This window comes from Protopterus annectens, chromosome 4.part0 (assembly GCF_019279795.1).
Source record: "Protopterus annectens isolate FY-2018-M chromosome 4.part0, PAN1.0, whole genome shotgun sequence".
In the NCBI taxonomy this organism is placed as follows: domain Eukaryota; kingdom Metazoa; phylum Chordata; order Ceratodontiformes; family Protopteridae; genus Protopterus; species Protopterus annectens.
In genome coordinates, this window is record NC_056733.1 from 1,499,669,870 (window position 1) to 1,499,688,561 (window position 18,692).

Below are 18,692 nucleotides of genomic sequence, written 5' to 3' on the forward strand. Positions count from 1 at the left end.
TTCTTGTACTCCTGTTTACTTTTTTCATCTTGATGACAATCCCACTTCTTCATCACCAACCTCTTCCTCTGTATACTCTCCTGTTCTTCCTCATTCCACCACCAGGTCTCCTTATCCTCCTTCCTCTGTCCAGATGTCACACCAAGCACCTTTGTAGTTGTCTCCCTTACCACCTATGCTATGGCTGCCCAGCTATCTGGTAGTTCTTCACTGCCACCCAGTGCCTGTCTTAACTCTACCCTGAACTCCACTTTACAGTTATCCTCTTTAACTTTCACCATTTGATCCTTGGCACTGCCCTCACTCCTCTCCTCTTCTTCTTGATTGCCAACGTCATCCTACAGACAACCATCCTATACTGCCTAACTGCGATTTTTACTGCCACCACTTTGCAGTCTCCAATCTCCTTCAGACTGGCCCTCCTGCATAGGACACAATCCACCTGTGTGCATCTTCCTCCACTCTTGTACATCACCATGTGCTCCTCCCTCTTCTTAAAATACGTATTCACCACAGCCATGTCCATCCTTTTCACAAAATCCACTATTACCTCATATTCTGCATTCCTCTCCTTGGCACCATACCTACTCATCACCTCCTCATCCCTTCTGTTCCCTTGACCAACATAGCCTTTGAAATCCACTCCAATCACCACTCTCTCACTTTTGGGTACACTCTCCATCACTTCATCTAACGTGCTCCAACATTTTTCTTTTCATCCATTGCATACACAACTTGCGGAGCACATGCACTAACAACATTCATCATCACACCATAATTTCCAACTTCATAAATATCACCCATTCCGACATTCTTTTCACCTCCAAAACACTCTTGACATACTGTTCCTTCAGGATAACCCCTACCCCATTTCTCCGCCCACACCATGTTAGAACTATTTGAACTACTATTTGATATATCTGGTCTTACACTCCTTTCACCTGGTCTCTTGTACACACAATATATCAACCTTCCTTCTCTAGCATATTAGCTAGCTCTCTCCCTTTAACAGTCATAGTGCCAACATTCAAATTTCCTACCCTCACTTCCCCACTCCTAACTTTCCTCCTCTCCTCCCTGCCTCTGGGCATGCCTTCCCTCTCTTCTTCTCCTTCTCCTTTAGCCAACAGTAGCCCAATTTCCACCAACACCCTGTTGGCTAACAGTACTGGAGGCAGTCATTGCTAACACAGGCCTCAACCAATCCAGTGTGGAAATCTGTATTGTTGTCTGCATATTTGTAATGGCAAAAATTTTACACCAGATGCCCTTCCTGATGTAACTCTCCCCATTTATCTGGGCTTGGGACCAGCACAAAGAAATATACTAGATTGTGCATCCCCCAGTGGATGGGTTATTTTATTTTACCAGGCTACTCCTCATTTTCCTAGAGCTATACATTACCCCTTTGGCATTCAGGACCTTATATTATTTCCAGCTGTGATTTTTTTTTCTGTTTATATCCACTTCTTTTTTAGGGTCACAGTTGTACTACATTATCTCTACTGAAATCATCCCAGCAACAGTTTATGGAATCATTCACACCTAAGCTGTTCTTGCCTGCTGTTTTTTTAACTCCTCTACCAACAGCACATGCTTTATAACATTATCTTTCCATCCTTCGCCTTGCATCTGCTTCCTGTTTCCCAGAATCCTTTCATTGCACAACAGTAATTGTGTCACAAATGGGCATCTTCACTAATTCTTTTTGACTTATGTTCTCCATCCTTTTTATGTAGCTTTCTTCTTGTCATCCCGCCCTCATATTCCGTCACATTATTACTCAGTCACCACACGCATTGTAATGTCAGTTATAAACCCTAAAAATGTTTTCCCTATCATCACCTCCCACCTTTTCATGCTGTCCTGTTACATACATCTTATCTGCCTTCCTACTTTGTCCCATAGAGAAATGACTAGGTGCCATATGATATAAAATTACTGTGTCACAACCATCAGTTTAACTGTTCCTGTTTACCATTTTAGTAGGCTTTCCTACCAGTCCATGTATTAATCTCACTGCATATATTCCTAATCATTTCCCTGCTATTCCCCATATAATGAAGTGTCAATTGAAAACAGTGACACACACTAGTCAAACCCATTTGGAATGCCCCACCTCAATGGAACAATCAACAGTTTACTCATAATAAATACTCCTTACTAAAGTGTTTAAACTGCTTTAGCAATGCATGCAGGTGACTATTTACTAGCACTGACAGGTGCATGTAGTGCTTGGCAAGTAAATTAAAGTGACACCTTATCTCTTCCTCTGACATCTAGAAATAGCTCATCACCCTCCCTGCTAAACCTTCCATCCCCAGGAAAAAAGGTGAGGTGTTGTACTGGATTACTCCAGTCATCAGTCTGTCTAGTTACCTGTAAACTACAGGTTGAGTAGACAGCTCCTTTGTTCGTAGGTTTATAGGTAGGTACTAGGCTATTGGCCCTGGGGCCTATACAAGCCCAGCCAAAAAGGTACCCTGGCTTTTGCCACCCAAGAAAATTATTTTCCTATGCCACTGTCAAGCAGAGCCACAGAGGTGATCCCTGGGGTGAATTTCCTATTTCCCATCCAATCATCAAGATTTTTCTTGAAGAGTGCAAAGGAGGAGCTTTGTTTGATATAGATAGGTAATTTATTCCAGAGTATGGGAAGTCTCTGGGACAGGAATCTATCCCTCCAGCATGTTCTGTTTATTGTGGTGACAAGGTTTAGGTCCCTAGAGCATGTAGTTCGGAGGGATTGGGATTTCTTTAAGTGCAGCATGTCCAACAGCTCTGGGTTTGACATAGCTTTGTATGTTAGGCAGAGATCACCTCTGAGTAGGTGATATGCGACGGAGTAAAGCTGGAGTTTTTTGAGATGGTCTGCATAGGGCATCTGTTTGAGGCTGGTAATCCTCTTTGTGAGTTATTTCTGCGGCCTTTCTAGTTGTTGTAGATGTCTTGTGAGGTACATACCAAAAGGGGCGTTGTACTCCATAATGAGTCTAATGAGTGATGAGTAGAGGGGAACAATGACCTCTTTTTTTCTGGATGAGAAACCTTTTGTGATGAGGTGTGCCAGGTAGAAGGATTTCCTGACTACTGTGGCGATGTGATTATCAAAGGAGAGATTACTGTCCACCTGTGTCCCAAAGCCTCTTATCACACTTTCGGTGTTAAGTATACTACTGTCTATGTTGTAGTTCATGGGTACAGAGTTTCTACCAAAGGGGATGACAATGCACTTTTTGGCATTGAGCTTGAGGCCATGGCTTTGACACCAGGCATCTGTCTCAGTGAGGCCCTTTTGTAGGATGTCCACATCGTTAGGAGTTTTGATTATGGCTCCTAGTTTGCAGTCATCTGCAAACTTCATTAGCCAAAGACCTTCTGTATCAGCCTGTACTTGAGAGAAGTAGATGCCAAACAGGAGAGGACCCAGGACTGAACCCTGTGGTACTCCACTTGTCACTGGTCTGAAGTCGGATTTGGTGTCTGCTACTTTCACAGTGTGGGTTCTGTCAGTGAGCCAGTTGGCAACCCATCTTGTGACATAGGGATTTATACCTAGTTTAGTGAGTTTATCTATAATTCCAGAGTGGGGGATGGTGTCAAAAGCCTTGGCAAGATCTAGATAGGCTGTGTGAATCACCTTACCCTTGTCTATGGCTTTGGTGACTGCTTCAAAGATGTCTATCAGGTTTAGGAGACATGATCTGCCTTTTACAAACCTGAACTGGGTGGATCCAGAGTTTGGAGATTACCAGTGTCTTTGTTTATATGTTCCATGATGATATGTTCCATGGCCTTGCAGACCAGGCTCGTCAGGCTAATGGGGAGGTAGTTCCCGGGGTCCGTGGTGGCTCTTCCCTTGTGGAGTGGGATAACCGTTGCAGTGCGCCATTCAGCAGGCACAAAGCCTGAGGTGAGGCTATGATTGAACATGGTACTTAGGTGGGGTGCCAGTTTGTTCTGTAGTTCATGTAGAATGCAGCCTGGGATGTTGTCTGGTCCCATGGATGCTGTGTTCTTGGCTTTGGAGAGTGTGGTTTTTACCTATGCAGCCGTGATTACAGGAACTTTGCATTCTTCTGGTGTAGAGATGGGCTCTTTAGGGGGTGAGAGGGGGGTGAAGTTAACACTGAACCTATCTGCCAGGATGTTGGCAATATCAGTTGGTTCTGTATATTTAGAGCCATTGTGCTGTAACTCAGAGTAGATCTGAGTGTTGCCATTGAGATTCTTGACATAGCTTTAGAATGCTTTGTGGTTGCCTTTAGAATCAGTGGTGATTTTGTTTTTGTAACTAGCTTTGAAGGATTTTATCAGGGATCGCAGCTTCTTCCTGAGGCTGATCAGGGAGCTCCTCTACTCGTGGTATTTCACTCTCTTTTGCAAGAGTTTCTTCCTTCTGTTGTACAGTTTGTTTATGGCAGGGGTCACCAGATTTGCTTCCTTTTTTTGGAGGATAGCGTCTTGGTTCTGTTTGGGATAGCATGATCCATGCACTCATGCAAGTGCTTATAAAGTGCAATCGTGTAGGATTCAGTAGTCATAACTGTATTGTCCATCTGCATGGGTGTCATGAAGTTCACCACTTCTGTCTTAAGAAGCATGAAGTTGGCTTTGGAGAAATTTTTTACCATGGTTTCCTTAATGGGGGTGGAGGCAGGATGTGGGTATCTAGGGTAATTAACTTATGGTCGGATCGGACCAATGAGGCATTGACTTCAGGTGTGGAACACCGGTCACTCATATTGGTAATGACTAGATCTAGGATATTGTTGCCCCTGGTGGGGGTGTGGATAAGTTGATCCAGGGCATTGGAGTTTATGAATTCCAGAAAGCGTTGAGCGAAGGAGTTGGTACATGAGTAGTTTTCCCAGTTAATGGTGGGGTAGTTGAAATCGCCCATTATTCTGGTGTTTGGTTGAACCCTAATATTTTCCAGTGCATCAAGAAAAGAGGAGTGGGAATCCTGGGGCATGGTGGGTGATCTGTAGCAAGCTACAATTTGGATTGCAGTTTTGCCCAGAGTTAGTTGCACTTGGATAACCTCGGTTGCATTATGCTGAGCAACTAGCCTGGAGGTGTGAATATCCTTAATGGTTTTACTATCATAATGTTGAAATTTAAAATAAAATGTGTACGTATTTCCGAAGTGTTTCTCCGAACATACACATTTTTGTATGGCTCTAATGTCGAAATTGTCGCTCGCGATATTTCCGACAATCAGCAGCACTCCCACCCGTCCCGTAACTCCCTACCTAACTAGCCTAAACTCACAGTTATGCCCCCCTGCACTCCCCTGTGGGTGGCTGCGCCCCCCACCCCCCCAACTTAATATTCCAACTCCGAGATCACACTACAGTGAGGAAAGGGATGTATTTCCCTAACCGCACTGTACCGCAATCCCCTTACATGAGCGAACGTTATAATTGCGAATGCACAGTCCATTCGTAATGATAACGTTCACTCACATAACCTGCTGAACTATGAAGTATTCGAACATATGTTGTTTGAATACTTCATAGCCGTGCAATTGCATGGCGGCATTTTGATAGTAAACCTCCATAATGAATATGGACACACCTCCACCTTTGGCGTTCTGGTCTAGGTTACATGGCCGAAAAGTGTGGTATGACTTATAGCCTGGTAGTGCAGGGGTGCTCTCTGGAACCTTGAACCAGGCCTCAGTCACTGCACAGATATCAATGTTCTCCATTTTAAAGAGTGCCTCGAGTGAGTGCATTTTGAGATTTAGACTTCTAGCATTGAGTAGCATCACCCACAGTTTTTGCTTGCCTGTTCCTGTTATGGTGGTGAATTTGTCATTTGAACTTTGCCTAAAAAAGGCACTATAGTAGTGGCAAGAACCTTAGCCAGTATCGGGAATCCCAGGGGTGACAGGTGCAGGCCATCTCTGGCAAAGCATCGTGGTCCATCGATCATGTCATCTCAGGCAGATACTTTATCCCTTTAGAATGGCACCAGAAGCTTAGCCAATTGTTGAAGTCGATCATTTTGTCCTTGTACTGCAGCATCATTCTGGGTGATGGCAGAATGCTACTCAGGGCTAGGGTCATACCTGCCTGGGCTACAAGATCAGAGATCTCTTCCATGTCTCTTTTCATGTAGTCCAGGGAGATACGTCTCAGGTCGTTCACACCAGCATGGACAATGACAGAGTCATATTTGTACTTGTTGTGGAGTGACCTGAGTGCGTGGGTTATGTGGCAGATCCTGGCACCCGACAGGCAGCTGACAGTAACCTTCTCCTTGTTTAGCCTGGTGAGTGGGACATCAGTGTGCCTGACTATAGAGTCGCCTATGACTAGTGTGTTGGGTACGTTGTTTTGCCTTACTGGCTGTGGTTGAGTGACACACTGCGTCTGCTGGCTATGTGTCATTTGGGTTGTGTTGGGGGGGTGGAGGTTGCTTGCATTTTTGCTTTGGAGGTCTCTGTTGCTTGAACAGATTATTATTGAGAGCCTCCACGAATGTTTTTGTGTTTCTATGTGTGGATTCTGGTGGTGTAGATTTAGTGAGACTATGTGATGAGTGTGGTGTGGTGCAAGTGTTTACCTTCTCCTCTTGACTGTCAAGTTCAGTCTTGATTGGAGAGAGCTTTACCTCCAGTTTGGCTAGATAAGTGCATCTCTCACAGGTTGTAGTGTTGAGTGGTAGGAGGAGAAGATTGTTTGTGTACATGAGGCAATTTCTACATTGCCCCAAGATGCCCAGATTCATCAGATAGACAGGCAAGAACACTGGGAGCTGACCCTTGGACATGCCTGAATAAAAAAACTATTTTCCTCTAGATAAGTGAGGAAAGTGAGTACAAGAGCTGTTTTTCCCTAAGCAGGTGAGGAAAGTAAGTACCAAAACTGTTTTCCTGTAGGTAACGAGGAAGGTTGAGTGCTGTAGTAATTAGTAGGTTATTTAGTGCTTAGAAGTTCTGAACAAGTGCTGATCATGAATAAGCAAATTCAAGTGCTAAAAGTAAGAATTTGTATCTGGACTAAATTAGTTATGGGAAAGGGGGGAAACAAGTGCAAATGTGGGCTTTTAAATCAGAAAGTTGAGAGAGATGGAAAAACTGTCCAAATGGTCAATAACTACAATTTCTGAGCTGTCATTCAGAAAACCCTCTTCATTATTAATTTCCCATGATACCTTGCTTATGAGCCCTGCTTCTTCTTCTTCTTTCGGGCTTTCTCCCAGTTAGGGGTCACTACAGCGGTTCACCTGTCTGCTCATGATTGGTAGTGGAGTTTTATGGTGCCGAATTGCCAGCCGGGTGCCCAACCTTCCACAGAAGGCACACACATGCATGTACTCACACCTAGGGCCAATTTAGAGTGTCCAATACACCTACAGCATGTCTTTGGGATGTGGGAGGAAACCAGAGCACCCCGAGGAAACCCAAGTGACCATAGGGAGGATATGCAGACTCCGCACAAAAGGCACCCCAGCCGAGGATTGAACTGGAGAGCCTCTTGCTGTGAGGTGGCAATGCTAACCGCTCTGCACAAAAGGCACCCCAGCCGAGGATTGAACCGGAGAACCTCTTGCTGTGAGGTGGCAACACTAACTGCTGCACTACTGCGGCCGTCCTGCTTAACAGCCCTGCTACTGTTTTTATTTAAGCCCTGGCTGCTGTCTACTCCGCTCCCAGCATCTAACCCATGCATTACCTGACCATCTTGTGCTACCTGCACTAGTCTTTAGGAGAATAAAGGACCCTCTCCAACTTATCGGAGGCTCACCTCACTGAATAATCCACCCTACAATACCTCTCCAAAGGACACCAGCAAATTACCTGCCCATCTTGTGTTACCTGCAATAGTCTTTAGGAGAATAAAGGACCCTCTCCAACTTATCGGAGACTCACCTCACTGTATAATCCACCCTACAATACCTCTCCAAAGGACACCAGCAATTTACCTGCCCATCTTGTGCTACCTGCACTAGTCTTTAGGAGAACAAAGGACCCTCTCCAACTTATCGGAGACTCACCTCACTGAATAATCCACTCTACAATACCTCTCCAAAGGACACCAGCAAATTACCTGCCCATCTTGTGCTACCTGCACTAGTCTTTAGGAGAATAAAGGACCCTCTCCAACTTATCGGAGGCTCACCTCACTGAATAATCCACCGTGCAATACCTCTCCAAAGGACACCAGCAAAGTATGTTTGTGGAATAATTCCTGCCAGAAAGACTTTTTACTATTGTACCTATACTACATGGTTAGAAAAAGTCCTGAGCTAGGACAGCCAGCAGCCTCTACCCACCCACTGTACCTCATACTCTCTCTTCCCATCCCCTCTTTAAAACTCCCTTTGTCCAGCAATCTTTTTCTTGTTTGTACTTTAACTCCCTCTCTTATCAGCCTTGCAATTACCAGAACTGTCCATTAGGGGGCTCCTCACCACAGCTTTTCTCTCTTTCTTGTCTCTTATGCCCTGAACTTACACTAATTTTTCCTGCTGTTCCTTAACTGCGATTTAGTCCTCTCACTTTACCCTCTACTTCTACTGTTCACAATCACCTCTTCTAGGCTTATTTCTCACTACCTTTTCCCACATCTGTCTTGTCTAACTTATCTTCTGGAGTCAGTCTTGCTGATTGTTTTCTACAAATGCATCTGAACCTTTCTCAGCCCACTCCGTTCACCCTGCGCGCTCGCTCCATTCTCCTCCCTACCCCTAATTCCCACCCACCCCCAAGGGTCCTACTCTTATACTTACTTAACCACACCTCTTCCTCTTCCAATTACTTCTAGTAATTACTAGCCACACCTCTGCCTTCTCCTATTACTATCACAACACTCTACCACATTTCATCTTCTCTTATATCTACCTTCTCTTAACACTCCCTTCCACCTTACCACAACCTTCACATTTCTCCAACCTCACCCATTTTACTTCCAAATTTTTGCCTACATATATCCAATATTAAATCTGCACAATGTATATACCTCCCACCCCATTACTTATCCTACCTCTATTCACACTACTACTACTTCTTCTTTTAATCTTTGCCTACTTACTTCCTACGAATATCCACTACATCTAGACCATCTCTATCCTAACAAGGAAACCAATGCTCTATCCCTTCCACTCCTCCTTAACCATGCTAGCATAACAACATCACCTAAATACCTACTTGCAAAGTATCATAGAATGCAACATATTAAATATTACACCCTTAATCTCAGGAAAAATCTACTTCTATACAACAAATTCCCTAACCCAAGCTATATAGGATTACTACTCTCTATAAAAGATGGAAATATCCACCCTAACACAGGCCCAACTTATACTCCTAGTACTCTCCACAGCCACAATCCCTACCCAATCAATCCCTTAGTAAAACATCTAACTCCCTCCAAGTAGTCCATCTTAATATACGCAGCATAAACAACAAAATACCTCAACTCCAAGCTCTAGTAGAAGTATATTTTTTTGATATCATCTGCTTAACAGAAACATAGTTAAAACCTTCTACCAAAGACAATGAATTCCTTCCACATGGATATAACATACTAAGACTTGACCGAGTAGCCAAGAAAGGAGGAGGGGAAGCTATTCTATTTAAATCAGGCCTACAGTTAACCACCTACAACTGTAAAATACCTCTTGACTCCAAGGCAGAAATTCTCATCTCCAAACTTCAGATTAACAATGCCAAATCCATCTATATCATCTGTATGTATCTTCCTCCCGGTAATAACATTGCCACCATGGAAAATATTCTTTGCTGGCTATCCCAATACTTGCCTCAAGAAACCATAATCCTAGGAGATATAAACATTTACTGGAACTGCTATTGCAGCAGCCTCCCTACAACCCATATTAACCCATATGGTTTTACTTAAACTATTACATCCCCTACCAGGATAAATAAAACTAACCAGAAAGCTAGAATATTAGACTGGATTCTCATAAACCATCACCCTCACAACTATGATTCAGGAACCCTCCCTGATGATATAAGCGACCATTTTAAATCAGCAGGGTGTGATCACTGGTTTAAGTTTATGGTGTTGGAAGTCTATATACCGAGATTGAGAGGAGGTGACATAAGAACAAAACCAGAATGTGTGGAGATCAAATGGATGCATCTACTTAGGGAAAATGAAGGCAAGGGGTTAAATTATGTCATCCCCATTAAGCAAATATTAAGATCATGTGGCCTTAGACGTTGAGCTATATAAGTGCATTATAATGTGAAGTTTTTAATGGATCTGATGAAGTACCTATGTGCATGAAAGCGCTTATCCTGGTTGTATTTTTATAGTTTTTACATATGTTGTTAAATTTGCTCATTTATATATCTCTCTGCCTAGCCAGCTTTTTCTTATATCACACTATACTGGAAATATTACTAATTGTTTGTTAGTAATTTTGAAAATAAGGAATATTTCCATATGAACTTAATACTTCAAAATGCAAGTGACTTACAAACTGTTGCATGACATTAGGTGATTTAGATTTTGAAGAAAACTGCTTTAATATATGCACTGTAATTTGCACATCTTGGGAAATATCCAGTATTATTTGTATTATTAATTATACAATTAAATATACATTTTTATATGTTGGTAAATATCTCAGTAAACATGTACTTAAAGAGGAATTTCTTGTTGTCATGCGAAAGCTTATACAATGGTAAGATTAGCCACTGGGAGGTGTAAACCTTAGCTCTAGATGATTGTCACTGTTGAAGTGAAGCCCCCAACCCTATTTGCAAAAATAGGAAAAAGGGGTTGTAGATGGAGGGATGTGAAAGCTTATGTCTGGTTGACAAAACTGGTCTAACAATATAAGTCTAAATTGTATAGTTTTCAAGATATGAACATTTATTTGTGAAAGTTTAGAAAAAAATATAATTTGGGGTTTGTATGCATCATAATATATTACAATATTCATGGAAAAGGCTATGAATGAACTGAAAATTACATCTGAAAAAGGAATACTTCTTTCTGATAACATTGGCATTTTTATAGGTGCAATAGCTGTTATTCTCACAAAGTATTTACGATTGTTTATCATATGCTTTTCAAGTTTATTTTTCAGAAAATTCTCTGGAATGTAAGACATGTGTAGGCTGCTAGAGGTGTGAAATTCCACACTCCATAGGTGTTAATGAGTTAAATTTTACATACCTTACTACCCACCTGAAAGTACACAGAACAGAATCCAAATTTAGACATCAGCTCAAAGAATATCTCCACAAACAATCACAATGCAGATGTTTTTAGACAGGCCACATAACCTAACACGCTAAGTCTTACTCCACCCCATCACTAACCGCACAATATATTATTCTGTCCCATCACTTAACACACCTTGTCTCATTCTGCTCCATCACTTAGCATGGCATGTATCATTCTACCCCATCACTTAACAAGCCATGTCTTATCCTACCACATCAGTTTACATTGTAATTCTTTTCTATCCCATGACTTAACATTCTAACTCTTATTCTACCCCACCCCATAACATTCTAACTCTTAGTCTGCCCCATTAGTTAACATGACTAGTATAATATGCAAAGCTATGGAACTAATTTTCATGGAAACTGTGACATGCAGCACTCTGGGCCAGTAATCAAGGAGCCTGAATCCTCACCAATGACACTGGAGAGGGACTTTCACTTGGAATACAAATGTATACAGTCAGTATTTCAAGATGCAGATGTCTCTTCATCAAGCAAAATTTTCCTTAAGAGTACACAGGGCCTAGATATCTATATATCTGTCTTTCCCCAGATCCCCAGTAAGGCTGTCCACTGGCACAGCTATGTTCAGCACCCTCTCTATGAAACCAATGCTTCATGTCCCTGATCCCTGTAGCTGACACACACACACCCACACACACACTGACACACACACACCCACACACACACACACACACACACACACACACACACCTGGGAAAGCCTGGCATAGATTGCCCACTCTACCAACTTTCCCCAGAGTATAAAGTAGATTCACTGCCACCAGTCAGTTACTATAAGGCTCTTAAAAGGGTATCCAGTTATGCTGAGTAAAGTTAATATTAATACAAATGGTAATGTTAAACAAACAGCCAGGCTTTCAGGAGTGACCACAGTTATCACCAAATTAATATATGCAAATATTCTCAAAGCTTAAATATTTTCTAAAAGTACCAGCCACAATGAAAAAATTAAATATTTTTAATAATAAATAATAAAAGAACAAGAAAATACTAAATATTTATTTCCAGTAAACACCAGAGTTTCAATCACAGGAGATATTAAAAATAGCACAGCTGGAAAGATTCACCCAGTTACAGAAAAACAGTACTTAACTATTCTCACTTTATTTTTCTAACTGAATTAAAGTATTACTATCCTGGGTCACTTACTAGTGCAAGGCAAGATGAAGTATGTGAGTGGTCTTTCTTCCTGATCAGGTTTCAAAAACAGAGAGTGGTAAGAGATTGCAGTCTCCTCTAATATTGAAACATTATTTATGTACAAAATGAGATCACATACATCCGGTCATCTGACTTCTAGTTCCCACACTCTCACCAACACTAGAAGTGGTCAGGATTTTAGTACCTATCTTTTACCATACATACAGCCAGAGATCTGGAAGTCATAAAACAATTTCAAACCTCTACCACCCCAGAGTAGCAATTAGCTCCTTGATAGAGACAATAAAGAAGGCTTCCTAATACTCGGTTTCCCAGATATTTTGTCTCTGGCTGCAACCAGAACTGTAAGATACAATCTTTATGGCCTTACTTAATTTCAACAATTTTTCAAAGTTTGCTGCAGCTGGATTGTGATTAACCTCTTCTCTTCCAGTATCCTGTTACAAGGTATACATTTAAACAGTTACAATAATGCATGAACATTTCTTTGCTTTCCAACAGGGCACACTGTTGTTACATTTTTAATACAAGCACCTTTACAAATACAGTTCCAACACAAACATTTGTACAAATCAGTTTGATATACAAATGACATTTGATTCTTTACAAAATTCCAGCTAGTTTTGCTGGCATATGTTACACATCCACTGCCCTACTTCTCTTGGCATAGCTGGCAGTACATCCTATCTTGACATCACTCTCCCTTTGACGACTCAGCTGCTTTTTCAAGTGCCCCTTGAGAAACATTGTTTGAGAGGAATGAACCTGTCTGGGAGTACATTACCCCATACCCTGTCTTGAGAGCCCATCTGCATTGGCATTGCTAACTGCACTACTGTTCTGTACTGTCATATCATATGGCTGCAACCATAGGCTCCACTTTAGTAACTTGGCATTTTGCTGACTGACTGGATGTTGCCATGTTAAGGGATTGTGGTCTGTAACTACAGTGAATTTCCTTTCATACAGATAGTGTTCCCATTTCTGCAGTGTCCATACTATGGCTAAACATTCTTTATCTACTGCTGCATAACATTCCTCCCTAGGTTGGTGTCTACAGCTGAGATATACCAATGGGTACTCTTCTCCCTCTGAGGAAACCTAAGTGCAGCTCCTACCCCATGGTTCAAAGCATCCACCTGCACAACAAATTATTTGGTGTAATCTGGACTGGCCAGCACAGGGGGTCCTGCCTGAACCCCTTTAAGCTTTTGGAATGCCTGTTGCATGCTGGTGTCCACACTATCTTGTCTGGCCATTTTTCCTTGACAGGTCTGTGAGAGGATTAGCTTTTGTACTATAAAAGGGAATTAACTTTCTACAGTACCCACTGTTCCCAAGAATACCCTCACCTATTTTTGGTAACAGGGGCAGGCCAATCCTGATTGGCTTCCACTTTGATAGGTTCTGGACTGATCTTACCACTCCCCAGTCTACGTCCCAAGTAGGAGACCTCCATCATACCCACCTAACACTTACTAGGCTTAATGGTCAAACCTGCCCTTTGCAGATTGCCAAGGACCTCCCTGACATACTGAAGGTTCTCATGCAAGGAATGGCTGTAAATGGCAATATCATGTAGGTAAGCAAGGGCATAGTCTCCAGCTCTTGCTAGAATTCAGTCTATCAGCCTCTGGATGGTTGCTGAGGTATTTGTCATCCCAAAGGGCATCTTTATGAACTTGTATAATCTCAAAGGATTCACAAAGGCTGATCTCTCTCTATTGTTGGGAATCAAGGGCACCTGCCAGTGGACAGATCCATAGTGGTCATATACTTAGACCCACAGAGCTGCTCTAAGACTTCATCTGTCCTAGTCAAGGAGTAAGCATCTGACTCTGTGTGACTATTTAGGTTCCTGTAGTCCATACAGAACCTGGTGCGGACATCTTTCTTTGGTTCCAGCACCACAGGGGAGACCCTGGGACTACTGGACTCTTGGATTACCCCCCATTCTAACATTTCATGTATTTCTTCCCTCAGGGTCTACCTGACTCACTCAGGCACCCTGTAATGGGCCTGGTTGATAAGATTTTGAGGTTCTGTATCCACATGGTGCTGCACCAAGTGAGTACACCCTGGTTTCCCAGTGAGTATGTTCCCAAACTTCTGAAACACTGCTCAGATTTCTCAAACCCGAGCATGGGACAGCTGCTGGGACATTGCTACTCTTCCACTGAGGGGTCAGTCCGAACCTAAGTCAGGAGATCAGTCAGCGGATCCCCCTCAGATTGCTTCTACCTTCCACTGCAAATACTCAGCACCAAGACCTCCCTATCATGGTATGGTTTAGTTCATAGTTTAGTTTAGTTTAGTTTAGTACTAAGCTAACTGCCCTTGTGAACCATTTTAAGCCTAACCAATTATCCCTTCTGAGACTCAAACCCTACACCTTGTGTTTGTAAGGCAAACACCTTAGCCATTAAGCCACCCTCAGAACCCCTTGGGTACAATTTGTGCCCCAGCCTTCCGCTTAGAAATTCTACCATGTAGTTAACATCACTGACCTTCCTTATCACTTTGAAAGGTCCCTCTCAAGCTGCCTGCAGCTTATTGTGTCTGATAGGAATGAGAACCCTCATCTGCTTTCCCACAGCATACTCTCTGGCTTGAGCATTCCTGTAATACGAGACCTTTTTCTGTTGTTGGGCTCCTGCCAGGTTCTCATGGGCCAAGCCCATGACCTCCCCAAGCCTTGTCCTGAGGTTTAGGACATATGCCACAACAGAATCCTTGTGGGATTCACATTCACCTTCCCACTCATCACTAATCACATCTAAAGTTCCCCTCGCCTTATGTCCATACAGCAACTCAAAGGGTGAAAAACCTGTGGATTCCTGGAGTACCTCTCTGTATGCAAACATCAGATAGGGCAAATATCTGTCTCACTCTCTCTTAAACTGGTCTGTAAATGCCCGTAGCATGGTCTTTAATGTATAGCTTATCCTCTCCACAAGACATTAGTCTGGGGATGGTATGGAGTGGTCTTTAGGTGCTTCACCTCACAGTACTTCCACAGACAACCCAGCAGGCCTGACATGAAATTGGCACCTCAGTCAGTCAGTATTTCTCTTGGGAAACCTACCCTGATGAAAATCTCTAGTAAAGCATTTGCCACCTTCACTGCCTCAATGGAGTACAGAGCCACTGTCTAATGATATCTGGTAGCATAATCATCTACCACTAAGATATACTTCTTCCCTGTGGAACCTGGAGTACTCAGAGGCCTCACAATATCCACAGCTACCCTCTGAAATAGCTCCTTAATCACAGGCAAAAGCACCAAAGGAGGTTTGACCTTGTCCCTGCCTTGCTCAGTTTTTGGCACTTCTCATAGGTCATGCAGTACCGTGTTACATCCCTTCCAATCCCAGGCTGATAAATGTTCTGCATACTACATCCCTTGGTATGATTTATGCCCATATGACCTGCAAAAGGAATGCCATGGGCTATGACTAGAAGTTCCAGACAGTAGGCAATAGGCACTACCAACTGCTGTATTACCACACCCTCTAGCCCTCCCTCAGGGGTCCACTCTCTATACACTAACCCTTTGTTCCAGTATACAGACTCCCTTTTTCCTTGAGAATCGGGTGCTCTCTAGCTATCTTCCTCAAGACTCTTAGTGAAGGGTCTGAGAGCTGACCCTGTCTCAGCTCTACTTTTATGACTTTTTCCAGCTCCCCTTCCACAGTAAGTCTGGGTACCCTCTTATATCAGTGCCTTACTGTCTGCCTGGGTACTACCACTAACCTTTGCCCTTGCAGTCACTCTGTCTACGGGAGCTTCAGTACCTACCAGCAGCTGTGGCTCACCTTCAGGATCACTTCTACAGGGTAGCTCGCTCCTTGAAATAGCCTCACCACCAGCCCTGGCTTTAGGTGTGGTGTTGGTCTGGATCTCCCCCAGGCTATCAAACCCACATGCTTGTCTTCAAGCCTGACTGCATGCACACAAGGTACTGCATTATCAAATTCATTCCCCATCAGGATATCTGCAGGGATATCCTCAAACACACCTACTTGTTTGCTTCTTTTTCTACCCTCCTAGTCAAGATGAACCCTAGATAAAGGCATTTGGAATGGGGTCCTTCTTAATGCTCTGACTGGTGTGGGCTGCCAAGCAAGTACTGCTCTTCTTTAACCACTACAGGCTTCACAATGGTTATGGCAGAGGCTGTATCTCTCTTAGCAGTGGCCTGTTTTCTATCCACAAGATAGGATACAGCCTCTTGTGATAGTTTCATACCCCTGTTGTCTCCAGACAACTTACCACTGGCATTCTGTTATTCCCAGTTGCTGGCTCCCCCACCTTTTGTTCCCCACCTTTTGTTCATGGGCATCTACTTGATCCGTGGCTCCAAAACATTTAACCCCTGATCCTAGCCATGTACCTGAACTAGTGGCTTCCCTGTTGCTGTTGGACTCTGTTGTGGTGGTTTAAGCTGCCCACCATGGGTTCCATTATATCCAGGTGCAGCACTGAGTATCCCCTTCCTTTGCAGTGATACCCTGCTTGTTAAGTAGAGATCCCCTTTCTTCCCCAGCTCATCTGCGGAGTTACATTCTCGGTATGCCAACCAGATTTTCATGTCCTCAGGCAAAGTGCTAAGGGCTTATTCTCTGACCAAATGGTCTGTCAGACCTTCAAAGGTGGTGACCTGACACCAACTCACCCACCTATGAAAATAAGTGCTGAAACTCAGCAATATAATCACACACCCTTTCAACTGCCTTGCGTCTATGCTCACAAAACTTTTTTTTCTGTAAGCTTCAAGTGTTAACTTAAAACATTCAAGTAAACATGTTTTTACTTTTTCATAGTTTACACAATCAGTATCAGACAATTTAGAAACAGCAGTTACAGCTTTACCATGGAGTAATGGGGTGGGCCGCGAACCATATCCAGAGCCATTGGTCAATATTGTACTCGTTACATACTCTTTCAAATATGTGGATAAAATTATCAAAATTATCAGCCTCTGTAAATTGTGGAAGAAATTTACTGAGCTTTGTTTCTTTTGGGGTTTGGTTATTCCCTTCCCCATTACCTCCATGAATGTTTCTTTTAGGATTTGGTTATTCCCTTTCCCATTACCTTCATGACTCCAGCAAAGACTCAGCATCTCCCTCTCATGTTGATGTTGCTTCTCCTTTTCTTCGCCCTCCAAACACCATAGTCTCTCTTTTTCTTCAGCCTCCAAACAGCACAGTATCTCTGCTGATTCTAATTCAAAATATTTGGACTCCAGTCTAAGTCTCTTTAACTCCAGATGGAGTTTTAAGTACTCTGAGGAAAAGTTGAACTGTCCTGTTTCTGAGGGCTGAAAATTCTCCTCACCAGACTGGTTGTTTTCCTGAATGCTGGTCTGAGCTGTGACTAAGGCTGAAATAATTTCCTCTTTTGTCTGGCTGGCATGCACCAGTCCTTTGGCTTCACACACCTTAATCAACTGGTTCTTTGTCAGCTTGCCACAATCCTCTGCTGACATCATTGCCTGCATTCACTGACTAAACTAAACTAACAAAAAATAAATAAAAACTGTTGTGATATGAAACTCTGAATATTTACCCTGTGGCTGACGAGAGAATGCACATATTTAGAGACAACTGCTTACAGGCTGCAGAAGTTTAATATCCACACCACTGCTCACCAGTATGTGACAGCCGCCACTCTGGGCCAATAATCAAGGAGCATGAATCCTCACCACTGACACAGGAGAGGGAAATTCACTTGGAATACAAATGGATGCACTCAGTATTTCAAGATGTAGACCTCTCTGCATCAAGCACAATTTCCCTTAAGAGCACACAGGGAGCACAGTCAGACCATGGTCTGGATTTCTGTATATCTGTCTTTCCCCAGGTTCTCAATAATGCTGTCCACTGGCACAGCTGTGTTCTGCACCCTCTTTGTAAAACCAGTGCTTCATGTCCCTGACCCCTGTAGCTGACACACAGACTCTGAGATTTAATTTTCACACACACACACACACACACACACACACACACACACACACACACACACACACACACACACACACTCTTGGAAAAGGCTGGCACAGAGTACCTGCTCTACCACCTTTGCCCAGAGTATAAGGTAGATTCACTGCCATCAGTCAGTTACTATAAGGCTCTTAAAATGGTATACAATTATGCTGAGTGAAGTTAATATTAATACAAATGGTAATGTTGAGCAAACAGCCAGGCTTTCAGGAGTGGCCACAGTTATCAATAAATAAATATATGCAAATACTTTCAAAGCTTAAATATTTTTTAAAAGGAACAGCCACA

At 42.9% G+C, this 18,692-nt stretch overlaps 1 protein-coding gene across 1 annotated transcript in view; it reads left to right on the plus strand.

Annotated features, from left to right (window-relative positions):
- The window catches only part of LOC122800468 (T-cell immunoglobulin and mucin domain-containing protein 4-like), a 163,743-nt gene extending 162,139 nt beyond the window's left edge, over positions 1–1,604 (plus strand). The window contains exon 5 of the mRNA XM_044069912.1: positions 1,479–1,604. Within this exon, the coding sequence (XP_043925847.1) occupies positions 1,479–1,604 (126 nt within the window). The remainder of the gene's footprint in view (positions 1–1,478) is intronic.
- The last annotated feature ends 17,088 nt before the right edge of the window (positions 1,605–18,692 follow it).